The sequence below is a fragment of the Phoenix dactylifera genome, chromosome 12 (assembly GCF_051530095.1).
Source record: "Phoenix dactylifera cultivar Ajwa chromosome 12, Ajwa_hap1_PhDact_Kaust_v1.1, whole genome shotgun sequence".
Taxonomy (NCBI): domain Eukaryota; kingdom Viridiplantae; phylum Streptophyta; class Magnoliopsida; order Arecales; family Arecaceae; genus Phoenix; species Phoenix dactylifera.
Window position 1 is genome coordinate 22,817,697 of NC_143201.1, and position 26,741 is coordinate 22,844,437.

The 26,741-nt window shown below is 38.5% G+C and overlaps 3 protein-coding genes across 3 annotated transcripts; 1 reads left to right on the forward strand and 2 right to left on the reverse strand.

The window, feature by feature from the left end:
• Window positions 1–1,473: 1,473 nt before the first annotated feature.
• On the forward strand, window positions 1,474–8,097 carry LOC103722697 (T-complex protein 1 subunit delta). Its single transcript, XM_008813383.6, has 2 exons — window positions 1,474–2,878; window positions 7,483–8,097. The coding sequence occupies exons 1-2, from the start codon at window positions 1,644–1,646 to the stop codon at window positions 7,862–7,864; spliced, it is 1,617 nt and encodes a 538-aa protein (XP_008811605.3). The 5' UTR covers window positions 1,474–1,643; the 3' UTR covers window positions 7,865–8,097.
• A 1,923-nt stretch (window positions 8,098–10,020) lies between these two features.
• Window positions 10,021–16,180, reverse strand: LOC108511071 (fructose-bisphosphate aldolase 3, chloroplastic-like). Its single transcript, XM_017841255.5, has 6 exons — window positions 15,988–16,180; window positions 12,657–12,926; window positions 12,436–12,545; window positions 12,219–12,309; window positions 10,850–11,119; window positions 10,021–10,575 (listed from the first exon to the last, which is right to left on the reverse strand). The coding sequence occupies exons 1-6, from the start codon at window positions 16,138–16,140 to the stop codon at window positions 10,297–10,299; spliced, it is 1,173 nt and encodes a 390-aa protein (XP_017696744.4). The 5' UTR covers window positions 16,141–16,180; the 3' UTR covers window positions 10,021–10,296.
• A 5,129-nt stretch (window positions 16,181–21,309) lies between these two features.
• On the reverse strand, window positions 21,310–23,382 carry UMAMIT4 (nodulin MtN21 /EamA-like transporter family protein). The gene is made up of 7 exons (XM_017844149.3): window positions 23,071–23,382; window positions 22,922–22,984; window positions 22,682–22,798; window positions 22,358–22,592; window positions 22,054–22,212; window positions 21,814–21,965; window positions 21,310–21,682 (listed from the first exon to the last, which is right to left on the reverse strand). The coding sequence occupies exons 1-7, from the start codon at window positions 23,262–23,264 to the stop codon at window positions 21,517–21,519; spliced, it is 1,086 nt and encodes a 361-aa protein (XP_017699638.2). The 5' UTR covers window positions 23,265–23,382; the 3' UTR covers window positions 21,310–21,516.
• Window positions 23,383–26,741: the final 3,359 nt, after the last annotated feature.

Here is a 26,741-nt window from a genome sequence, read left to right on the forward strand (position 1 = left end):
ATCTTCTGGTTAAATTACTTATTCTACTTATTTTATTTCTTCATTAATTATTGTAAAATTTTAAAATATATTTTTGTTGTCCTGATTAAGATTTGTTGAAGATTTATCAAAGAGAGATATGTGGTTTTGCAAAAAATGCTAAAGATATTTTTTTCTAAAATTTTAATTGATGAAATTTGAAAGAGGAAATAGTTTTTACTGCCTTCTTTTCTATGCTTCATGTATTCTCAGTATGTAAGGATATATAGGCACTTTTTGTTTTTTGTTCGGATGCAGTTTTACTTGAAGCCTATGGTTGTATTTTTCAATCAACTATCCCTAGGTAAAGTATATTTAGGTCATTAATGCAATGAATCAATTCATGGTCTAAACCATTAAACAACAACCATGAGGATAACAACGAGGACAGCAAAAACAATAAAAAGAATAACTGCATCTTGTTTATTCTTGATATCATCATTATTTGTTACATTTAGAAATTGAGAATATGATTGTTTTCTCGACCTCAAGAAGACATGGTTAAAGCATCATAAAGAGTCAAAGCATTTTCTCAACACGGTTCTTCATTTTTTAGTAGATAAAAATTAAACTCTAAAAATTATTAGATCGTTCCTCCACACAAATAGTTCGGATGTATTGCGAGTATGCAAATACGATGACAAGCTTTCAAATGGGGCTAATTATAATATAATGATTAAAAAAATTACGCATCAAAGCCAATGCTCAACCTCATTGAAGGGCAACTCTTATAAATTAAACATTGATATATTGTACACTAGCCATTTTTTGTTTAGTTTTTATCTAATGTTTCAAATAAGATTTCTTGGATTATTATCTAAAACATTTGTTCATACAAATCTCCTTCAAAAGTTAAACTTCTTTTGCTCCATGTGTTAGAAACATAGGTGCTCACATATTGGGTAATTTTGCTTAAAAGTAAAAAGAAATGATTATAATTTGATCTTCTTCAAGTTGTCTCTAATTAAACTAATATTTTTTTATCCTGAATTTATTTTCTTTTTGAGAAATATGCTCTTAAACTTGCCCTCATCCATTATTAGCCTAAATTGGTTAAGGAGACGGATCAAATAAATCACAACAATTTTTTAAAAAAAATTAGAGGAAAGATAGTCACTCGACATTTGGCAAAACAATAATATCACAAACATTCGATATAATTAGGTATACAATAATGAGTAGTTCCTAAGTTTCAACACTATTTTCGGGACATGACAAAAATGAATCCATGATTTCAAATCACTCCTCCAATATTCATCCCATTTTTATTCATAATGAAATGTACAAAACTTTTTATACGTATTTTTTTAGCAATTTAAGAATTCATAAATTTTACTGACTAGTTTAAAAAAATAATAAATAAATTACTTTTAAATATTCAGCTTAACTTATTGGGAAATAATACTCGCAAGCACTCTTTCCCTGGCCCCACCGCCCGCTAGGCCATTCTAGAGACCGAAACACAGACACCTTACCTGCTCTCTCTCTCTCTCTCTCTCTACTCTCTCAGTGGAAACCCTACCTTCGCTCCTCCCTCGCGGCGGTCCAGAGTTATCAGGGTTCTAGAACAATCCTTTCTTCTAGGGTTTCGCCGACGTCGCTCTCGTCCTCCGCCTGGTGCTCCTATGGCGGCCTCCGTCACCGCGTCCGTCCCCGCAGCCCGCGCCTCCTCCTCGAAGACGGAGAGCTACGTCGACAACAAGCGGCGCGACGACGTCCGTCAGGCCAACATTGTCTCCGCCCGCGCGGTGGCGGATGCGGTGCGGACCAGCCTCGGCCCCAAGGGCATGGATAAGATGATCGCCTCCGCCTCCGGCGAGGTCATCATTACCAACGACGGCGCCACCATCCTCAACAAGATGGAGGTCCTCCAGCCCGCCGCCAAGATGCTCGTCGATCTGTCCCGCTCCCAGGACGCCGCCGCCGGCGACGGTACCACCACCGTCGTCGTCCTCGCCGGCTCCCTCCTCCGCCGCTCCCTCTCCCTCCTTTCCGCCGGCATACACCCCACTGTCGTCTCCGACGCTCTCCACCGCCTCTCCGTCCGCGCCGTCGACGTCCTCCACGGCATGGCCATCCCCCTCGACCTCTCCGACCGTGACTCCCTCGTCAAGTCTGCCGCTACCTCCCTCAACAGCAAGGTCGTCAGCCAGTACTCCTCCCTCCTCGCTCCCCTCGCCGTCGACGCTGTCCTATCCGTCGTCGACCCCGCCCACCCCGATCTCGTCGACCTCCGCGATGTCAAGATTGTCAAGAAGCTCGGCGGCACCGTAGATGACACCGAGCTTGTCAAAGGCCTCGTCTTTGATAAGAAGGCCAGCCATTCTGCCGGAGGCCCTGCCCGTGTGGAGAATGCGAAGATCGCCGTCATCCAGTTCCAGATCTCCCCACCTAAGACCGACATCGAGCAGAGCATCGTCGTCTCCGACTATACTCAGATGGACCGCATCCTCAGGGAGGAACGTAACTATATTCTTGGGATGGTGAAAAAGATTAAGGCCACCGGCTGCAATGTGCTTCTCATCCAGAAGAGCATTCTCAGGGATGCTGTGACTGACCTCTCGCTGCACTACTTGGCCAAGGCCAAGATTTTGGTGGTCAAGGATGTGGAGAGGGACGAGATCGAGTTCATCACGAAGACGCTGAACTGCCTGCCTATCGCCAATATCGAGCATTTCCGGGAGGAGAAGCTGGGGTTTGCTGACTTGGTGGAGGAAGTCTCGGTCGGCGATGGGAAGATTGTGAAGATCACGGGGATCAAGAACATGGGGAGGACCACGACTGTGCTTGTCCGGGGCTCGAATCAGCTCGTCATTGACGAGGCTGAGCGGAGCCTTCACGATGCCCTCTGTGTTGTCAGGTGCTCTGTCACAGAACTCTTCCCTTCTGCTTCTTCTTTGAATCAGTCATTAATCGACCCTTTTTTTTCTTCTTTTATTATATTATTTGTTTGGAAATGTGCTGAGGCTGAGTGGTGGCAATAAAGTTTTTGATTGGGTGTTTGGCGCTCATGATTGCTACATTGATGGCATGGGCTGTTGATGGGCATGGCTCTGCGGAGGGATGAGAGAAGGGTTTGGGAGGTTTTTCTGAGAGGTCTCAGGTTGGTCTTTCTCAAGAGACGTTTAATGTGCTCAGGATTTTACTTCAGAATCTCTCCTTGAGCTGTAGTCATTTAGTGGCTGTCCATTGGGTGACAAAACTGATGTCATGGTGGTGTGAAATTGAAATGGGAATTGGTCTGAGGTTATGTTGAACGTATGAGTGATGGGAGAACAAGGGAAAGAAATGTGAACTTGAAATTATGTGGGTCTTTTAATAGTGAATAGAAGGCAGTATATTTGGGAGGAGAAACACTTTAGTGTAGGTGCTCTCTTGAAATGGGTCAGGAACATTATATCATGGGGCAGTTTACTTTTTTTTTTCCATCATTGCATGCGATGTATATGATGTAGGAAGTGTGGTTACCTAATTTCTCAGTGTTTTCCACCTTTGTTTCAAACAGTATCTAGAAATAGATGGTTATTGTCTGGACTTTCGATGGATTCATTATTTGCTTGATTTTTGGTGCCTATAGAAAAGGCATGTGTGGGTTTACAGTGTCATATCTACCATAATCAATCATAGATGTTAAATGAATTTATATGCAACTCAGCTTGTGAATATTGTTAATTCAAAAGAAAAATATTGAAAAGAAATTGCATTCATTACCAATATAAACTCAAACATGCTCATCGATGCAGTCATCATATTCTCCTATTATGTAAACATCTTTCTCAAAAATTTTGTAAGATACACTCAGCACTAGTCTGAGATGCTTGATGATTTCCTTTGATGCATTGCCATGACTAGAACTTCTTCGTCCATGTTTAGATCCAAAATATGTCTTCAAGTTGGATCTTAATTATGATTCTTTTGCATAGGTTTTTCATGATAAATGGTTACGCAATGATGAGTTTGGAGTTGGATGATTTTCCTAGATGGTGGTGCTATTGTTAGGTGGTTGGAATAGATTTACTTCTCTTTTAACAGGAAATAACGCATAGAATTTGTATGGAAATGCGTATTTTAGTGACTTATGAAACAAATCATGTCAGATCCCCTAGTTGTAGGGGCAAAATTCACTTGGAGTATTGATTGAGTTAATCTCAGAATGCCTTAGGAAGGATTCTTGCTCTCTTTTGTACATCAAATGGGAATTACTAGTCTTCCCTACTTGATGTTGCATCATGTTCAAGACATCAACTGACTTGGGGCTCTAGGTAAAGTGGGTTGGTTTTAGAGGTTATGTGATAGCACCTAAATTTCAAGAATTATCTTTTCTCCTATTTTTTGGTTGCATCACTCAGTGGATTATCATTGTTCAATTTATTCAACCACTTTCTGGAATCTGGTATCATAATCAAATCTAGTTTCATTTCTAGTTGCATGCCAATAATAGCAAAGGATGTCATGGAATCTTGATGATTGTGTTGGATGACTTTTTCGTAATTCCTATTAAAGAGTTTCAAAGATGTGATTCATATGGATATGAATATGAGTTATTGACAATCAGCTTAGCCTGCTTAAGGGAATGCATTCATGGATAGAGAGAGTTGCTTTTTCGTGAATGTACCTGGACTCTTCCATTCATCATCTTCTTGTAAATTGGTTTCGTCATAATATTTCTACTGTTGCATGTTGAATTACCTTGTTCTTTTCTTTTCTTTAGGGCCTTGGTCATTGATATACTTTATGCCAAAAAGAGGGAAAATTTAATGGTGGACACATCCCTTTCCTTGGTGAAGATTACAAGAAATAACTTCTCTACATTAAGTAAATTAAGAGTAACTTATCTAATAGAAGACTCTGAAGAGCCTAGTGAAGCTCACCAAAAGCACTAAAGTTGAAGTAGACCCCCAACTCATCAGATTCTTCCCCTTTATAATCTCTTTCTCTCCAAGGATTAGCATCTTAACCTTACAAGACATTAAAATTCAATAAAACTGATGGACCTTGCAGATGCCAAATTCTCATGTAAGCTCATCGTGTCAACAACATAGATGTTTTTCATTTTTTATTATAATTCTCGTTCTATGATGGAATCTCTCTAATATTTTATGTGAACGTAGCCTCCAAAGAACCATTCATAAATTCTGACGCCCTCTAGTGCAGTCTTGAGTGAGGCCCTTGATATCATCAGGTACCCATTGGCAAAATTGTATTTGAGCTGCTTGCATAAAGATGATAACCTTCATGCTTAGGTGTCCTGGATTGCAAATTTCTTTTGATTGACATTTGGTCTGTGGCTTTGAGTTGCTTATTCTAGGACAGCCTTCAGATTCAACATGTCCTAATTGAGAATCCGGGAACCTTCGCATTCATTCATAAGGACAGATAAAATGCTTTCATGATGATAGCATGTTTATACTTAGTGAATGCTTTTATTTGATCGCTAAAAAGTGGTCTCTTGGCCTGAAGACTGTCCTTTCTCGGTGACATTTTCCTAACAACACTTCTACCTTTCCTAATTTCTTCCTCTTGGAGATTTTTTTTTTGGTTCCAACTGTTTTCATGAATCTACAGTTTTAAATTTGACATGAACAGCTTAGATTTGGTGAATCAATTGAAGGTACGACATGATTGAATAAAACTGAAAGGAAGATGTTTTTCACTGATTTCATTTTGGTTTTTGTTCTCAATACACACATGTATATATTTCTCTCTCATTTTTTCTCCTCTAGTTGCATGTTTGTATTGGTTCCCCTATCTGTATTGGTTCCCTTATGGTGCCTTGTGCATTGTTGCTTCATCAAATGTCATGGAGCCTTTCTTTGCTTACCTCGTGCCAGGTGTTTTTTCAGTTTGTGTTTGTTGTGCTATATAGACTGCTTAAGGTAGTATTGGATCGAGAATGTTGGATCGCAGATGTTTAGCGTGGACCAAGGTAAGCTTACTTAGTGATATAAGTTGATTTTGAGGATTTATTGATGCAGATTGAGAAATAGGGTAAAACCGGGCCTTGACGAAATGGTTAGGTTGCTCCATTATCGCCTAAGTGTCATGGGTTCGAAATATAGAAACAGTCTCTTTGCACATGGGGCTAAGGCATACTTGACCCTCCCTAGATCTCACAATGGTGGCAGCCTCATGCACTGGGATGCCCATTTCTTTTTAAAATTGAGGAACAGGGTTCGTTTGGAGGTCTAGATACCTTTTGATCCCTATTGTTCCTCCCCGACATTTTATTACACATGTTCAAGTGCATAAAGATGGTTGAGTGTTATTTTTTCCTATGCACTTATTCTTGCAGATTCTGAAGCCTTTGGCTTTAATGATGCAAGTCTCTGTCTATATTTTAAGCCATCTGGAAGTCTTGGAATCCAAGGTTTTGATGTTAAATTGCCCTTACCGAGTAAGGTGATGATTAGCGGACAGTTTTTTGGAGTTTCTTTCCATGAGTTCAGTAGAACGTTGTGGTTGGTGGGGTTTTTTTTTGGCATGATGCTGTATTCTTATGGATTTGTGGAAATCCAGATTACATGGCCCAGAGTATTTCTATGATGTTCAGTGGCTGGACCTAGTGGCTGTATTCAGTTTTCAATGCTCATTGTATATTTGGTCATCTTTTAAGGGCATTGCACCAGCGGGTGCTCAGTCCTAACACTTCCTCTTCACCTTATTTTTTCACCAACAGAGGCCCTTCTTTTCTTCCAGCAGTAGGAAGCATGGGTACTTAGAAATGCATGCCATGATACCAATAATTGCTGGATGTTGCTAGCTTATGTGTTGGATATTTATTGCAAGCATTTTGTTTTAAAAACTAGTAAAGAGCCTCTGGATGCTTCCCACATACCTCCGGTAATGATAAGGAGGGCATTGTTTTCTTATTAGAAAAAGGATGAATATTAACCTTTAAATGATGGTTGCCTAATTTTAGAACTTGTGATACCGATGTTAATGTGTGGCTAATTGTAGTATATGCATTTGAATGATCAGTAGATGATTGTGTTTGTGATCTTGATATTTTCACATTGAGAATGGACTATGTTATCGTTGTAGCCCATTATGCTTTATGACTGCCTTACATGTGCAAAAAAAATATTATTTATTTATTTTTATTGTCACATCCTTGGTGTGTCGTATTTTTTTTTTTTTTAGTGATTTCTCATATTGGCGTATCCATATCATGTCATGTACATGTCCATGCTTCAAATTTGTTCTTGAATTTATAATTACAGATTATGTTTGCTTTGTAGGATTTTCTCTCTCACACACATTTATAGAATATCCTATTGTCAACATGTTCTTTCCCAATGTTTATGCGCAACAACTTGGATGAATTATTTGAATCCATGAAAATTTTTACTGCTTGCGATCAATTTCTGAGAAAAATACCCAAGGTTTCAATGATAAAACTATCAATTTTGGTCCATTTATCACATCTAAACTGAATCTAATCCTTTTTTTTTGTGCCCTTATCAGATGCTTGGTGAATAAGAGATTTCTGATTGCTGGTGGGGGTGCACCAGAAATTGAGATGTCAAGGCAGCTAGGAGCATGGGCAAAGGAACTGCAAGGGATGGAGAGCTACTGTGTAAAGGAGTTCGCAGAGGCACTGGAGGTCATTCCCTACACGTTGGCCGAGAATGCAGGGCTAAATCCAATAGCCATCGTGACGGAGCTAAGGAACCGGCATGCCCAGGGTGAAATCAATACTGGAATTAATGTGAGGAAGGGTCAGATAACAAACATATTGGAGGAGAATGTTGTGCAGCCATTATTGGTTAGTACTAGTGCAATTACACTAGCAACCGAATGTGTGAGGATGATCTTGAAGATTGATGACATAATCACTGTGAGGTAGAATGGAGATATGCCAACCGGTGTGGTTGTTTGGAACCATAGATGGTTTTGTTTAGCTTAAAAACCCTCCTAATCTATGGAATGAAATGTCAGAAAGAGTGGTAGTTGTGGTTGTTTTACTATTCCTGCATATTCTGGCTTCATGGTTTTGGTGTGGGACTTCTTAATCCTTGTACCTTTACAAACACTTTTTTGTCTTACTCTGCTAGTATGAAGTGCTGAGATGTAAGCGAAGCTATGGCTGTTTTTGCTTTTGTTGCATGCTTGGTGTCTTAACCATCAAAGTATTATTTTCTGATATGGTAGATGCATTGCTGGACAGAATCAAATAATTGGCATTTCAATGCAGAACTGCTTATCTTGTAAAAACAAACATATAACTTCTTTACAACCTGTTGTTATGACCACATTCTGCTGTCCTTTTTCTACCTTGTATCTTAAGATTGTTTTTTATCGTGCATCTCATGATCATCCTTCCCAATCTTTTCCCAGACATCAGCATTGCCAGGTCATCCACATTTTTTTTTTCCCAAGTCCATTGTAGTCTTGCAGGTGAGATCAATTATTAGCATTTGATGTTCAAATGGTCCTGAGCCAGAGTGCCAAATTCTTTGGAGTTTTAGCTGGTGCTGGGCTGGCAAGGTTGAATCATTTCATCTTCACCCGTTTGACTCTTAGCCATCTTGAATATTTTTGAATGCACTGTTATCTACCTAGCCTTAATAATAAACATTAAATTTCTATTTTTTTGGAAAGAGATAATAGCTTTCTCTTGGTACAAGCCCATGGCAGTTCGATTTGCAGAAAATGAACATGAGATTTCATCTTCTCATTGTCTTAATGGGCAAGAGGAAATTGCTCATACCTGAAACTATAAGAGCATGGTCCTCCGCTAGATGTCTTTCTGGTTTAGCTTCATGTATTTGTTTTTGACCACCAATGCAAGCCATGCTGAACACACAAATTCAGTTAAAAATATCTGAGGATCAATGCCCAAACTTGCATGCGGCCATCCATTTCAAGATGATGCCGAGTTGAAATGTTGCACTAAAATGAACAGCTGGTTTGAGTCTTAAACTAGTTTCAAAGGCTAGTGTCACTCAAAGCAGTTCGTAGCCATCACCGTTCTTTTTATCCTGCATAGTGTTCGCCCGATCAATTTTTCACCCAGTCCACTTGGGTAACTTGAAATCTTGAATGGTTAACAACGAACTCAACTTTATGTTGCAGCCGGGGAGGAAGGCTGTACCGACTACTGACTGCCCTCAAGGTGTAAAACTCGAGCCTCGGACTAGTCGGTCAAAAACCGGGCCGATCACCTCATTTTCTGAGCTATCGCCCCAACAGTTTTAAGATACAATCTCTCATCCATCAGGCTTAAAGAAAATTGTACTAGAATGGCAACCACATTTTTTGAACGCCTAAAAATAGATCACCTTATAATTTAAATAAATGCAAAAACTGATCTCATGGACTGCAGTTCGGCTCTCAACATCCTGCAACATTCTTGAAGATGAAAGTAGTGATCTTTGTAAAGCTTTCAACATCCTGCAACATTCTTCCACATCCGATAAGATATCGGGTTCAAGTTCAGATCCTCAAAATAAGTAAACTTCAAACTCGGATATAAATTCGGTTAATAATCAGATTCAAGTATAGATTTGAATTTCTTTTGAGTCAAATTTAACACAGGACTTGAGTAGCAATTTCCAATACTAAAAGACAGTCTATGAAAATAAAAGAAGCACAATATGGAAAGTAAATGATCGGTTTTGAAAAAAATCAGTTTAAATTTTTATCTATGTTAGTTTGATTGAAAAAATAAAAAATCTAAATATCAATCAAGATTTTAGAACTAAAATAGCAGCTGGCAAGAATTAAAGAGAGCATGAGAAAAAGATGCATATCCAAATATAAAGAAAAGAGATTAATATACGCCATGTAACCATTTTGGTTCTTTTATATTCCTACAGTTACATATACTACGTAAATATATATTTTGTTTCTTAGTATTTGGGTTAATCGATTTCCAAATTTGAACATCGCCTAAATCCGAGTTTAACAAATCCGATCCTAGATATAAGATCCAAATTCGTTCCAGTAAAACTATTGAAAACTTAATTGAAATTAATATCAAATTATTATAAAATAATTGGGTTGAGTTATCGAGTTCTTGAATATCATTTGCACCCTTAAATATCATGGTTACAAAATATAATTTGTTCAATCAAGCCAGTAGTTAAAAGATATGTTGTTGCCATTCATGGTTACAATGAAGACAACAGCCTTCACAAGTACTTATTGTGGCCATTTGGTAGACCCTCTCTAACAGAAACAATTCCTCACTCAAAACAACTCATTGAAATCCATAATAACTACCTAGACCAAGATAAAGGTGCGAGATGAAACCATGGAGAGTGCCGATCAGCTGACTTAGTAGGTGTAACCTTTTTGGAACATTCCTTTCTTGGCCTCCTCGCTCTCACCCTGGGCAGAGTAGCGACCAAGCTGAGCAAGAGAGTTGGCCTTGGCACGCACCAAGAGTGCTTTCTGTGCAGCTTCCACATTCTCTGGACGCCCCTGCCATGTCTTCAAGACAGTATTTTGAAGAGCTCGTGCATATGAGAAAGAGACATGCCATGGATTGGGGACTTGGTTCATTGCATTCAAGTTCAATGTTGCTTCCATTTCGGACTGCCCTCCCGACAGAAACTGCAAATTGATCATGGTTATTATCATACTAGAGGAACATCTTCAGCGACTGCTTAAAGTCCAGGCTAGTTGTAATAGTAAACTGATTGTTTTAAAACATGTTTGTTTGATGTGCACATTTTGTAAGGCCAGTGCCCACCAAAAGATATGATGCTGCTCAGTGAGATTATTTTTCGAACATTTCCGTTGTCTCAAGACAGGAAATGTGGCAGATGCTATAGACATGATTAAACAGAAAGAAGACACTAGAAAAGAATGTGGTTTTGTGGAATACCATGATTCCAGGAACTGCAGGTGGTACCCTCCTGTTCAACAATTTGAGAGTGAACTTGGCAATGGTCTCAGGAGATGCCTTCTCCTTGTGTTCAGCACCTGGGGTCACCATACTGGGTTTCAGAAGAATGCCCTCAGGCACCACATCATTTTGGGCAAGATAGTAGAATACTTCTGCCCAGACATTCTCTGCCACTTCAAGGGTCCTTTCAATAGGGTGGTCTCCATCAAGGAGAATCTCAGGTTCCACTATTGGCACAAGCCCATTGTCCTGCAAATATAGTAGCAATAAGAACATATACTGACCAACTAGAAAGATACACTTAACAAGCATGATAATGAGAAGAGTGGATGTCTAATTGTTTACAGATGAAACTGCCGGTACAAAATCAAAGAAGGGATCTCTATTACATCAATAAATGAGCCAGCAAGTTTTCAAGCTTGATCTTGAGAAATTATGTTAGAAAATTTTCTGCTAGCTGAACAATAGTGTGGAAATCTACAACAAAAGTTCGTTATTATACCAAATATAGACTTATGAAAGTCTGGAGCATGCGACCTTTTGAAATATAAGGGTTCTTGTCATTTCTTTTCCACAGATATTTTGTCTGCAAGCATTTAAAATCCTACGAAATGGGCTGAGAACTAAGAACTCAACCGTGCACCTCAGGTCAATCTAACTTGACAATTAGGACCCTGATGAAGTCTTTAGATATCAGCGATTATTGCCTTAGAATGTTTTCCTTAACTCCGAGTTTGTAAGATAGAACAAACGAGTAGGTTACTACCACCCAACAAACTAAAACCTTTGATTCTGCAGAAGTAAAGCATTATACACTTCGAAACAACATATTATCTATCTGTTTGGTAAGAAAGAACCAATATCCATGGCCTGCTGCGGGGTTGTCTGGACACTCGGGTCACACATGTTCTGAGAGGTGAACAGGGCTGCCAATTGGGTGGCATCCTTCGTTGCTCAACATTCTGATAGTCTATTGTGGGATAGTTTGGAGTCTTCTCCCCTCCCCCTTCGCTTTTTCTCTTTTCTCTTTTCTAACTTTGTTCGTTGTCCTCATACTAGAATGGTATGATACTATCCATGTTATCAAAAAAAGAAGAAGAAAGAACCTCTCTTTCTTTCTATTTTCAAAAAGTAAGGCAGGTTACTGCACCAGGTACCGATGCATGGACAGGCAAATGAATGTATGCACAAAAAAATAAATGGTCTGAAACAACTGACAGTTGAAAAGAATTAACACATTATAGCTTAGAACTGCAATACGGTTGAAAAATGAAAATGATCATAATGCTGCATCCTATGGAATCTCACTTTTAGACTTCTCTCACAGGCATGTGAAGAAAATCAATACCTGAGCAATAGCAGCATAACGTGCAAGCCCCCAGGCAGCCTCCTTAACAGCTAGGGCAGAAGGACCACAAGGAATGCTAACTACAGTTCGCCTGCAAATTTTGAAGCAGTATATTAGACATCTGTGATCAAGTTAGAAACTGTTTTTCGATTCCACAGCCACAAACAGATTAACTAAAGAGCCATGAAGGTGCCTAATAAAATGGATCTAGACTAACCACTTAGCAAAACGCGCCCCTTGCTTGTAATATTCAGCACATCTTGATGCCAGTCCATCCAAACCTTGGCACCAAGATTCATTATTTGATCCTGGTAAGGGAACCAGACCCTTGGCAGGACAAGAAAAACAGAGTATATATGTGAATCAGTACAAAATTCTAAAGTCGGTTGTAGCAAGTTTAAAATTAAGCACAGACGCAAACCCTTATTGCAGAAGTACCTTGTCAACTTTAATACCCGGGACTATTTTCTCCTCACACAGACAATCTACAAACTTCTTTCCATCTGTTGTGGACTGGTAAAGTGTTTCCTCAAAAAGAATGGCGCCAGAGATATAGTCACCTAAACCACGAGTTGTCAGCAAAAGCTGTCTGTAAGCTTGGCGATTTGCTTCTGTATTGTCCAACCCAATTGAAGCAAGCCTCTTCCCACATGTAGCATTTGATTCATCTATTGCAAGGATTCCACGTCCAGGGGAAGCAATAGATTTCTACAAATAACATACTGATGAGATACTTGCAGAGATAAACAGAAAACATAAAAGCATAGTAGAAGTGCTCAACATTTATATGTAAAAAATGGACAGATTTTTTCTTTTTTTTTTTTAATAGGCTTATTTGGCTTCAGAACTTCTCAGGTTTATCCATTTTTAACTATCTTTATCTAATAATTCTCACCTTATCTGCTAAAATATCTATTCCACAGGGCAGCAGGGAACAGAAGAGCAAGGTCCAAGGTAAACCTATCTCATAATCAAGATGTATGTTGAACAGAAGAGCAAGGTCCAAGGTGGAACAGAAGTATGTTGAACATAGAGTTAAGAATTTGCATTACATAATCAAGATCTGGACACACTAAATCTATCTCATAGTTAAAGTAACATATAAAATGTATCAAAGCTATCAGCATAACAATAATAGCCATTTTAATCAAAATCAAAATCATGGCACGAACTGAAACGATCCCATCATTATACAAGAGAGCCTCTAGTACAAATCAAAGGAAAGAGAGATGTGGATTATTTCAAGTGAATAACCGGTCCTCCAAATCAGTTGATCCATAGCTTATGAGCTTCCTGAGACAATTCCATTCCTTTATGACAGAGTAGTTGCTGTAATTTGCATCGACTCATAACAACAGAAATATGGGACATAACATAAATACAAGCCCTTTCCTCAAATGGAGTTGCCTTCTTGGTTCACACTTAGGATTATGATCAAAGTTTAAATGCCCTATGAAGTGTCTTCAAAGCTCTTTTCACTATTTACATTCAATTTTCCATGCTATCCTCCACCTCTTTTTAGATCTTTGATCTAAATCTAAGAGTCCCACCTCACATAGCAGGTACTCTCTTGCATGATATACTTTTACCAAAAGATTCGCAGGCCAACTTGATGCAGCAGAAAATAAGACTATAAAACTTTCCCAGGAAAGTTGAAATTTCTCCAGAGTTTTTAAGAGAGAGAACTAGAGTGACCTTCCCTCTAGTTCTTGCAATAGTCCTCCTCAAGCTCAAATACTGTTGAGGTTGCTCTCGAAATCTCTTGCATTACGCGACATAATACCACATTCTCAGTATTTATAAAAGAAGTCTCCATGTGGGATCAAGTGACAGACATGCCCTAGAAAACCAAACAAATGAATGATTTCTGACACAATCAGGCCATGCCAATACAAAATCATCTCCAATACATTAAAACCATGTGATCAACTTCCCATAAAGGTGGATTGAGTTCAACAGGACATTTTTTTTTTCTTTTGGTAGTTCATAGAATATCTTTGGTTATTTTACCTCAAACCTTAGACAGCATGATTCATTATGTCATTGTTCTCTCCTGCTTCAATTCTCTATTTCTCTATAGAGTAACCCAAAAATAACTTTAAGTAACTTATAACATGATTCAGTGTTAGAAACTTGGGAGAAGTAGAGGAGGTCATGATTTTCGCTTGTGTCATGTTCATCACATTTCAATGCTTCAAAGGTTATCATGGCAATCAAATGTCAAACTTAAACTAAAAATTTTCACTTCACTTATCTAGTTCAAACAAACATACAACACCCGAGATCTGTAACAAGCTACCAGAGTAAGCTTACACCCAACTGTTTTGAACAAAGAGACTAGAAAAGAAATATTGAACAAATAGAAAGATTGATGTCTTTACTTGTCATCAAGTAGCTTTGGATGAACATGCTTGTAACAACTTAGGACCTCATCCAAAAAGGCTAGTTAGAAAGTATTATGTTGGTTTGTTCTTCTGTATAAGTATCCAAGATCTACCCAGTACATAGCGGATGTGAGACTAAATACATGCCTGCATGAATCCTCACATACTCCCTTTGTTTAAGCCCCGACGTCCTCACCATGCATAGGGTTGAAATCCATGCAAATATATTTATAAGTACCACAAATCCAACCACAAACACTACGATCGATCCATAATCAGCTCGAATGGACCCATACTGCAGTGTCCTCTAGTTTATATGGGCTACAAACTGGGTCTACTTTGATGGACCTCATCTAAAAAAGCTAACCAGAAGATATTATTTGTATTTTTTGGTTCTGTATAAGTACCAAGATCTCCTCGGTCAATAACCAATGTGGGACTAAACACAAGCCCACATGGATCCTCACAAGGCTACTAAAGCTATTCTGTTTCATTTTTAGAACCCATTACAGCATATTTTTTATATATGAAAGAGATCTCTAGAAACTTAAAAACTAGTAACAATCAACAATAGAGGTATTTTAGTTTAAAGATCCCAAGCAACGAAAAAACAAGGAACAAATGCCCCCGAAATCTCTCTCTCTCTCTGTGTGTGTGTTATAAAACATTTTGACAGGGGTAAAAAATTATTCTTTGTCCCCCTTCTCAAAGCTCCTAACAAAAGTCCTAGCAAACGTTCCTAGAAACAAATAGATCTTGAACTAAATGGTATATAAATTGATCGCTTGAAATTAAGTTGCTCGTTGCCCCTCTTTATCTTGTCCAGTCACAGATTGCTAATAGATAGCCAGTAATTATAAAAGAAAATACAATAAAAAACCCATTAGTACTCACATGATATAATTTAACAATACATAAATTTATTTTTCCTTTTTGTATTCATATAAACTATAAACAGGAAGCCTAACTAACATGACATTTTTCACACAACTAATCAATACCACCAAAACCATACTAAAAATAAAAGATAAATAATAAAAAAGGCACCCTCTTTGAATCTGCGCATATCTAGCTTACGCACAGATTCAAAACACCGAATCATCATACAGGAAAGAACTTTAATCACGATCCATCAACGAAAAAAATAAAAAAAAGCGAAATCAATACAAAAAAAATCGAAACGATCCAAAAAACCACGAAAAAGCGAAATCTGTTGTACGATCCCGGCAAAAAAAAAAGCGAAACCGAGAGATCCAATCCCGGTCAAAGGGGAAGATCACGAGCAAACAATTCCGACCCCGGATCTCGCGATCATCAAAAGAAATAAAGGGGACGGGCAGCAGAGAAAAAGATGGTTCTGTATGAGGGTTAGGTAATTCACTCACGGCGGTCTGAACGAGCTCGTCAGTGTAGGACCCGGCCCTGACCACCAGCACGGAGACCCGCCTGAACGCCGGCCGGATGGACGCCCCCCGGTCCAACTGCTTCCGGCCGCTGACCCACTGGCTCGCCGCAGAACTCAGCTTCACCGACGCCATCTCCACCCGTCTGTGTCTCCCTCTTTTCTCTCAACGCGGGTTCTTATATAGAGAAACTGGGAAAGGAAGAAGGACGAAGAAAAATAAAATAAAAAAATTGAAAACAATCATGACCAACGTTATAACGAATAACCCTTACGTCCACCTTTCTTTCGAGAAAGTGAGCGTACGTGGCAATTGGTCCCACCAAATTCATTCTGAAGCGGAAAACAGTGAAGTTTGTGGCATGTTATTGTTTGTCATGGAGTTTTTCTATAGAAAGAAACAAACCTTAGCGTCGCTTCATCGGGTCCCCCGCCAGCGGTCTCTACGAGGAAAGCCTGTAATGGACCCATATAATTACTAAAATACCCTTGCCGTTAAGGCCCGCTAGATTGTGATCGAACGGATAGGAAAGTGAAATTGGAACTTCGGGGACATGATCGGCAGGCGAGGTCGGATCATGTGCTCCTCCAGAACATTTTTATTAGTCGATGATACTCTCCGATGTAGCATTAGTATACTATCTTACGGTTTGTCTTTATAGAAGTTCGATGGACAAGTAGAAAGTTTGAGGGAACAGTTGATTCGAGTTTGGGGTTAGGTACTCATCGGACATGGCTCACCAACCCCCCCGCATGGCGTTCCTCTCCCCACCTTCCTCGTGTGAATTGAATGAATTTGGACTCATTCCCAACCATACCGCAACGAATATTTCACGTGGATATACATACATACATACATACATACATACATACATACATATAACATATTAATAAAATACTTCCACAATGCGCGAGGAAATAATAAAAATAAAGATTCAAAGCTATTATTATTTTTTTGCTATAATGGATTGAATGGTTGAACATTGCAAACTTATTTAACAAATTATATAAAAATACAAATAAAATAGAAAAAAAGTTATATTGACAAACAAAAGATATATAAAATAAACATATATAAATATATCTTTACCAGAACATGGTCCGAATTTTTTTTAGGGGCGTTGTATAGGCCCAAAAATTTTTGAATAACCTAAGCTCGAGCTCGATTAGGCTAGTCCGAGTTATCCATTTGAGCCAAAATTGATCCAACTCGAACTCAATTAAAATTTAATATTGCATAATATTACTTGATAAGTAAATGAGCTAGTTAACAATTAGGTTTTCTCCTATAATACAAATAAATGATACATGATATATTATCTCAGCAAAATTCATTCTAATTTATACTTCACTTCCTTGCTAATCTCTCTAAATAATAACATATGAAAACAAATTGGTTTGGGTATGAATTCGGGCTTCAATTTGGGCCTTGTTCAGATTCGAGTTTGAGTCGGATCCAGGCCGAGCCAATGATATATCCAAGCCTAGCCCAAGAAATAAATGGGCTCTACATGAAGCCCAAATCTTTTTTGAACTCGTTTGGGTCTAGCCCATCTCGAGCTCATATCTAGCCCTAGTTGTGCTAGTAGACTGCCAAGGCATGGAACCCTGTGAATCGGTAATAGAAAACATGAGAGGACAAATTAGGGGAAAACCAGTGGTCATATTGGCTACAAAGGGGTCTACTTCCATGATGCTACTTGTTAGGGAGGGGGCTTTGGCCGTCGCAAGGATCCTCGCTAGGGAGAGGAAGAGAGAGATCAAGGGAACCGGTAATGGTGGCTGGGAAGGAGAGTTCTGTCACCATGGCAGAGCTCGTCCGGAAGGAGAGCTTGGGGAAGGGTAGGAGACGAAAGGATCAGAGAAAATTTAAGATATGGGGGGGACGATGCGAGAAAGTGAGGGCTGTTAGTCGTTACTTTTGCTGCTTTAGCTTTCATGATAAGACCGATTCGAGCTGAATTCCAATTCCCATGTTATTTAAATGGGTCATCTTGTTCCCTCATCAGCCATACTTATGGGTTGCCAATTCATAGAATTTAAGTTATATATATATATATATATATATATATATATATATATATATATATATATATATATATATATATATATATATATATATATATATATATATATATATAAGAATCCATTATCAAATATTAATAATATCGCTAAAGTAGTAGCTCATTTCAAAATGGTAGCACCAACGATTATGACCCGATTTGTCAAATCGATGCGAACAACATGCTTTAAGCAAATTTAGATTTGACAAGAATAAATTTTGAGTTATAAATTGGTTAATTCGTCGAAACCTATTTATTAAATAAGTTAGATTCAGATTTAAATCTTTGACCCATTTAATAATTAGATTAAGTTATTTTTCGACCCGTTTAATCTATTTAATTTATTTGAAACCTATTTAATCACTTTCTGACCTATTTATCTTGACTCGCTTAATCTGTTTAAATCTATTTAATCCATTAAAAATCTTTCTAATCCATTTAACTTGACTTGATCTGTTTAATAAATGGGTTATGTGGGTTTAACTTGACTTGACCTGTTTAATAAATAGATCAGATTGAGATTTGAAATTTTGATCTGCTTAATAAATAGATAGAGTTTGGATTGATGAATTTTTGTAGCTTTTATATAGGTTACAAGACATTGTGTTTTAACCTCGGGCATTTTTCTGATCCTGCCTAGGCAACTGGTGCTCCAACTAATGTTGACACAGCATAATTTCTATTTGTTGTTCTACCGTTAACCTGAGCAAATGGACTTTGAATATCAACCCAAAAATGCCATTATTCTGTTGTACAACAATTATTCTAACAATGCGTTAACACAATAAAAAACATTGCCAGCAATTAATTACATCAAATAATACTTATACATTGCAATGCCATTTCATGTGTATTTTTACAACAATAGATATTCTTTGTGGAATATCACAGAATTTTTATATCCAAGAAAAGATTGGTTTACAAGTATATAGGGAAGAGGAAGCTCCATGTGTAATGATGTCTTCATTACTTTTGAACTAGTCTCGTCGCACACCCTATCAGGCTAGTTCAAACTTAAACACAATATTTCTCATGCAAACATCTACCTTCAATGGGGTTGAGTGCAGTAATTCTTTTGCCAAGCTTGATTCGAACTTTACATAAGATTTTTTTCATATAGGGCTCGTTTGGTTCGCGGGAAGCATTTTTCCTCCTAGGAAAGTACTTTTGGCATGTTTGGTTAACCATGAAAAAATGATAGATTTACAAAGTGCTTATGATTGGTTGACCATCCACTTTTCTAGGAAAGTTATGCATAATTTCTATTATACCCTTAATAAAAATTAGGTTTGTAATGCCTCTTTAATTCTTCTTTAATGCTGAAGGGCCTTTTTGGAAAAAAATAAAAATGAAGTGATTTCCGCCTCATGGAAAAGTAACTTTTCCATATTTCTTATGGGAATACAATTTTTCCGTCTCTCTCCTTTGAAAACTCCAACCAAAAAAGAGGCATCTCATTACTTTTCCGTTGACCACACTCCCCCCCCCCTCCCCTTCTTTTCCCACGAACCAAACGAGCCCATAATATCTCTCAATCACCAATTGGTCAATCCGTAAGCATTATATTCAAAATAACTGCCCCTTGCAGCCATCTTCTCTTCCCTTTCTTTCTTTTTCTTTAAGAATCAGCTCTCACTTTTCTTGAACTACCATTTTCTTTAAGTTTGTCATAGTAATTGATCTAGAGTACAAAAGCCATTGTCCATGAAAACATATCAAACGTTCCTGTCTACTATTCTTTGTTGCTTTGGATAACATTTCAGCATCCATTTATCACAATGCTGTCCACCAAAAGATTTTAATGCACTTGGAGTGGCCTCAAGAACTTAAAATTTGCGGCAATGGCGACATGGTCGGTACGGCACGGTCCAAGCTCGCGACAAGCTTTAGAATGCACCGTGTGCACGCCCGTGGCTCGACAATGACACAACTCCATTGGCACCAGGTCCCAGCATTGCCGGGCTCCATAGGTGGTCGAATTGTTACTCGTCAGGTGCACCCAACTTGGATTTATTGAAGAGAATGGAAAGTTTCTTGAGTATTAATGGTGCATTGCAGCAGTGGGGATGACACAGAAGGAAGCTTCTGGTGAGGTGGTTCATGAAATGTTTCCAAGTGTTTTAGGGCAGTACCAGTACATGTGGTAGGTTAAACATCACATGCGCTGCTTCACTTGCATACATAGAAAAGAAGCAATGTTCATGGCTTCCAGTACTGTCTGGTTGCTCTTCTGTGCTACTGGTACTGTATATGATTAAGTGGGTGATGCAATTTATAGTGTGATGCATGCAATCTATCTTTCTGTTTGGTTTCAGAATCATTTGGTCAAATGGATAAAGCCCTCCTTGCAGTGGCATTGCTTCCATTAGGACATTTTCAGCTCTTGTTGGATTTGGAGAACATGAAAATGAAAAAAAAGAGTGATTTACTAATTTCACAGTTCCTTGCTGCCAAGAGGTGAGATAAATAAGAGTTCCAATGAAATATTTTAAAACTTTGGGATGATGTAGACTTGAAAGTGAAACTTGCACATTTAAAAATAAAAAAATTAATTTTTCAGTAGGAAGTCGAATTTCTTATGAGTCAACACTTCCTGAAAAGTTTGTAAAGAAGCTGAGGCTTTAGCATGAAATTTAAAGCAAATTTCAGTATCAACTTCTGATCAGATTTTCTAGAGATCTTGCACCAGTAGGTAAGAAAACGAGGTCTTAAAAGGTTTCTTTTTCTCTCGGGCAAATAAACCCTGCCTGCCACCTCAAAAGGTTATTCTAGTTGCAGTCGGAAGATAAGCTCCAATAAACAGAAAGATTGATGTAAAGAATCTATTCGGATGCTTATAGCTGCTTGAGCTTATGGTCACTTAATCCCTTATTCCATAATGCGTCTTTAAACACGCTATTTTAACTATGACAAAAATAGATAACAAATATAGGGATTCAACAAGGTTTTTGCTTGAGCTTTCAGAGGGCATAGGCTTGGAACATTCACTTTTGATGTAATATATTAATAGTTAGCAAGTCACCTTTCTTTGGTTTAGCCCATCCATGTGAAATTGGAATCTCATCCATTAAATTGATTTCAAAAGCCAAACCTCCAATGGTATTCTCTTGTTTGTTTGTTTGCTAAAAGACTTCTATGATTAAGGACCAATTTTTTTCCAACACAATGGAGCAGATGGCGATAGAAGTTAATGGAAATCAAATAAGAGCCACATCTCTCCATTTCAAGAATAGTTGCACAGGTTCCACACCATTGAAAACTCATATTACCATGTACATGAGTAGAAGTGGTTAACTAATAGCATATAAAGCTTACACCTTGGTGTTGGGAATTGTAGAATATTCACATCAACTGAACACCATGCATACCATCACACCTTGCAGTTCTTCAATTTTTTTTATGTTTATAATCTAAAAAATTCTATTAGAGTAGCTAGTTGGAGGCTATTCTCATGGGATCTCAGCAACTGCTGCAACATATTTATGCGAGTCCTCTTCTTCAAGGAGATGCCTTGTCAGGTCCTTTTCCATCTCTTGGTTGCTTGCCTTCTTCTCCTGACTTTTACCCCACAGGACAAAGTAAAGACCTACCGTGATAAGGATAGATCCAATGATCCTGGAAAAAGAAAGAAAACGCAATCATCCATAACTAAAAAAATATTGTAACTTCAAAGGAACTGCAATATTATTTAATTATATAATGTGTTTTTATTATTCTTCTTTTAATTTCAATTAATCCATCCATACCCTCCTGAGTATAATTGATCACCAAATATAGTGGCTGACAAGATGGCCACCATGACTGTCTGAACTGGTTGGAAGACCGCAGCAAAAAGAGGTCCTCCTGTGTCTATACACCATGTCTGAAGAGAGAAGGCAGCCCCTGATGCCACAAGACCCTATAAACAGTGAATTATAAGCATCTGATACTGGCAGGATGGCTCATACTGAGAGGAAAATGTGAAGATGAGCATGTAGTGGCATTACTGCATAGAGAATCGTGAAGAGCTCTTCTCCTGAATGGACTTTCCACCTCTCAATGTCATTCTCTGTGAAGGCTGCTACTATCATGAATTGAATCAGCCCAAAGAAGCAGGTGAATGTAGTAAGCGAGAGCCTTGCTGGGTACTTCTTCAGCACTGGAACCTATTGTAGTAAGTGAAGTTGATAAGCAGTAATGATGATATGGAGAGAAAGGGATTCACATTCTTGCGAGAGAAAGGAATTCAGATTAAAACTTAGGTAAATGTCTGAAGGAAAGAATGGAAATATGAGTTCAAGGGAGCCTAACCTGAAGCACCATCCAACCAGACCAAGCAATGCAATTACCAAGGATATAGATGCAACCCAAGGTCCAGTTGAGTATTGGGTCGACTGATGAAATGGCTCCCAGTTTGATGTGTGCTGGGTGATGCAGCAGAGGAGGGCCCTTGTAAAGAGTAATAATGGTGGCACCTCCAACACTAACTACTGTTCCCACCACCTTCGCCAGCCCATATCTCCTTTTAATTTTGAGTTGCTCAAGCCTGTGTGAGAAAGCAAAAAGGAATGGCCAACAAGACTGTATGAGGGGATGGCTATTATCAGTATTGGGCTAGGAAGTGCTTATAATTACCTTAGAGCAGCTGCCATAGCAAAGGTGATTGCTGGAACTGAATTCTGTATGGCAGAAGCATAAGTTGGAGATAAATAATACAAACCCAAGAGATAAAATCCTTGGTTTGCGGTTATCCTGAAAAGTACAAGAGCTGAAAATAGTTACATATTGAATGATAACTTCGAAGTCTGGGAACAAGAATGGAGGCACCAAAAGATTAGTTTTACTTCTATTTGTTGAAGACTCTGATTTGCTTACCCACATAATGCAAGAAGAAAGAACTGAACAAGCAAAGAAAAGCTGAGAGGCGGCCTGTCTTTCCTGAATGAAGTGAAGGACGAAGAAAAGATCTCAAACCAGTAAAGTAATCTCAAATAGATTAGAAACCTAAGAAGGAAATGACTTACTTCTCTAGAAAGTAAGCAAAGGGGGCCAACAAGACCAAAGCAATGATGTTCCTATATACTGGAAACACAACTTTGCTCACACCAATGTTGAGTGCAGCTCTAGAAACAATGTGAAATCCTGCATAGCAGAACTGGAGTGCCAGAACAGCAATAAGAAGCTTCATCTTCCCCGAGACTCGGGACTCTCCCCTCATCTTTCCTTGGTTAGAGGATGTTACAATAGAGAGAACGGTGCTCGTGCTTGGGTTGGATCAAGAGAGGTAAGGGTTTATATAATGTTTTGGGTGCATAGATGCGTGAAAGTTGGCAAGTCCCCACAAGTGGAATTATCTTTGCTACATACTGTCTCTGGAACGAGGTTGACGCATGCATGAGGTTCCAAGTAGTTGTGTCTCTGTGATACGTATTTATGCCTCTGTGAATTGACTGACCCAAGTTCATAGTTCACATATTCGTGGATACATGCATCTGTACATGTTCTATAATTTTTCAGAATATGTGTTTGATATATATTGTATGACTTGTTATACATGTACATATTTGTTTTAGAAGTTTTTAAGGTACATTTGGGCATGAAATTTGAATTTTGCTGGGGGGACAAGGAGGAGTTAGAGCATGTTCTGCTAAACCTTACAAACATTGTGGAAGATAGATATATAGCATTTCATTATCTACTAGGTCATCCTCCTCCCACCAACTTTCCTTTCTATTCATTTTCTTAGACTGGCCATTCTTTTGATTGACGGTCATCTTAACTATCATGTTCAAATGACTCATTGCTCCTCTAGCCTTAGAATACTTCTAGGCCCTCTGAAATATCTCGTTGCTATGTCTTGCAAGTCCATTTAAACCACAATATGTGGAAAAGTCAAGTGCTTGAGCACCGAAGACCCGCACCAAAATTTGCAACTCATGAGACGAATCCAGCTTCCTCTTATGTTGTTACATTGATTTCTACTGGTGCGTCGAATGAAAAGGTTGAGATATCTTCGTATTTGAATCTGTTGCATTGTGACTGGAAGAGTATCTCTTGATTAGCTAATACGACATACATTAATGATACATTTCACTAAAGCGGATTGCATATACCATATATAGCTGATTGTATATACCATAACGGATTGCACATACCTTGCATAGCTGATTACATGCATATACCATATATAGAGGATTACATACACCATATATAGCTGACAAGTTGTGTACATACAAGGTTCCTTACCCCTGTGAATGAGTAAGAACTTAGCAAATTTCTCTCTTCAAAAATCTTCTTTTGTTATCTCTCTCTCTCTATTCTCTTGTTATTATCAAAGTTTTGCTAAAATTATCAGCTATACCATTGTCTTATCCTGTCTATTTGGCTACCTCCACAATTTCTTACTCACAGGAAGGGCATCTTTGTTTTTGAAATGAATTATACCTCAATTTATATGTAAGAGTTCATTGATGAAAAGGGGCTGGTGAGAGCTTCCATGAAATTCATTTATTGATCGACACAAGCACAACTAAAATTCCAAGAGAGTCAATACATCCATGACTTTTTAAGACCATTCACGATTCCTTGAAGCTTGATATTTGCTCCAAAATGAGTAAATTGGGGCTTTGCCCCAGTGGCAATACCCTTTTACTTGGCAACCAAGGATTTTGGATTCATGCAATTGATGGTGCATCTCCAAGTATTTGGACCTAAGTATCTATCATGCATCACCTTCCCTTCCTCTCAAAGATCATTTACCCTTAGGGGAAACCATAAAATCCCGAACCATTATTGTAAAATGTAGCTTCCACCAAGTTGGCTTGACTAATTACTTGTTGTAGAGTTTTTCACCTGTTTAGATGGACTTGACTGCCAAACCTTGAACAAACCAAGAGATAGGAACACTGCTTATCTCTAGGAAATTCAAAAGCAGTTCGCTGCTAGACTTTTGAGGGTTTTTTTTTTTTTTTGGAACGACAGAGGGTTTCTGGCCCCTGATAAATCTGAAGGCTATTGAATTCACCTTCAGCAATGTAAACGTCATATATTTTCATGCTTTCCTTCACAATCTAAGGAGAGCTAGAGGCCCATGCCACAAGTTGCAGCACAACTTCCAATGGCTAACGATGACCAAATCATGAACCTATAAATTTCATATTCTTTAAGTGCATCTTTGTTGGGTATGGTCTTTGTTTACAAAGATGAACCGTCCATGAATAGCCATTAAATATCGTTATGTTATTTGCCAAATTGATGATAGTGTTTGGTTGTCGGGTTGGAAGAAGGAGAAGAATCAAATGTCATGTGGTCCTCAATGGATGATGTTGGTCCTCTTGGCTATTCATTTGATGTGGAGGTAATAAACTATGTGGAGCACATGGAGAGACCTCATTGCATGTAATAAGATCTCCTACAACTATATTTTGTTTGGGCTGTGAATTTGGTGAGGCTTGGGAGGCTAGCACTCGCCCAATCTAATGTATGGAGACCCATAAAAATTCAGATATGAGAGGGACACATGCTCTATTAGGTAACCACTAATCCTTACAGGAAAGACGTTCCCCCTAGTTCTCATTTTGCACCGAATGAAATTGTTTATGATGATTGGTAATAGAATAACTCCAAAGAATCAATCAATCACTCTCTGTCCAATTTAATATAGTTTATATCTTCTATAAATTTATAGGCAGTCATGCTTGAGCACCTTCAGAGTTAAAACAAATTGATAGCCACAATTAGGTAGTCATGTCCTAATAATGTATTACAAAGTGGAAGAAAACAGCGAAGGCATTGGGGCCTACTTTAGTCTCTCTCTCTCTCTCTCTCTCTCTCTCTCTTCTAGAAAAATTATACAAGACTATCACATTTTATGTATATATTCTGGTAGCTTCATAATGCTGATTCCAAGCCTGGAAAAACAGTTGGACAGCGAACATTAGGTTGATGGCCAATCACAAAACTGAAACTTAGTTTATGAAGTGAAGCCTGATATGATGATTGTAGATAAATTGCTAATATGTGTATAAATTAAGTGTTCTTATCCAGACTTGCTCGCTCCCATGAATACAAGGCAAACAAGTGCTGGCTCTTTTGCTATGCCAAATGGAATTATCTATAGAATTTTAACCATCAATGCCTACTAATATGATCCTTCAGAGAAGTTAAAAACTTCACAATGCAGTATCTATTGGTGTACGACTGTCTCCATCTCATAATCCATGCAAGCCCATGCCTGCACTGCTGGTCTACTCCTTGTGCCTGATTCGGTATGCACTGCATCTGTAGAAGCTCCACTTGTAGCCTGAGTGTTCCGGTCCCATATGCCACAACCATCCATAGGCTGAAGCCAGACCAAGAGCTCCACTTGTTTCATGTGGTTAGTAGATAGCAGCAGAACAAGTTGGAAGCAGAAAATTTTCTTTCTGTTCTGCAAAACGAGCCTATCAGATTTCTTTACAGTTCTCATGAGACAGGGCTGTTCCCAATCATGAAAAGCCGTGGGCCACTCGTCAATGGCTCCTACCAAACTATTTCAGTCCCTCCAGAATCGCACTTCACCGCTGCCTATAAGCTAATGAGCACTTGCCTAACTGTAAGTCTAGCAACTATGGTAGAAAGCTGCTCAAAGTGTCTCGTCCTGGACCAATTGAGACAAGCACAGGAAGGGAAAAAAAATTGCATCAGTAACAGAACC

Bases quoted from the DNA above. Each gene is read 5' to 3' on its own strand.
- LOC103722697 (XM_008813383.6), top strand. From the start codon at position 1,644: ATGGCGGCCTCCGTCACCGCGTCCGTCCCCGCAGCCCGCGCCTCCTCC. The intron at 2,879-7,482 runs GTGCTCTGTCAC...TGCCCTTATCAG, and splicing joins GATGCCCTCTGTGTTGTCAG to ATGCTTGGTGAATAAGAGAT.
- LOC108511071 (XM_017841255.5), bottom strand. From the start codon at position 16,140: ATGGCGTCGGTGAAGCTGAGTTCTGCGGCGAGCCAGTGGGTCAGCGGC. The intron at 12,310-12,435 runs GTTAGTCTAGAT...CAAAATTTGCAG, and splicing joins GGGGCGCGTTTTGCTAAGTG to GCGAACTGTAGTTAGCATTC. The intron at 11,120-12,218 runs GTATTGATTTTC...CTATATTTGCAG, and splicing joins GTTATGCTGCTATTGCTCAG to GACAATGGGCTTGTGCCAAT.
- UMAMIT4 (XM_017844149.3), bottom strand. From the start codon at position 23,264: ATGAGGGGAGAGTCCCGAGTCTCGGGGAAGATGAAGCTTCTTATTGCT. The intron at 22,213-22,357 runs GTTAGGCTCCCT...TTACTACAATAG, and splicing joins CTGGTTGGATGGTGCTTCAG to GTTCCAGTGCTGAAGAAGTA. The intron at 21,966-22,053 runs GTAATGCCACTA...CACTGTTTATAG, and splicing joins TCTTCACGATTCTCTATGCA to GGTCTTGTGGCATCAGGGGC.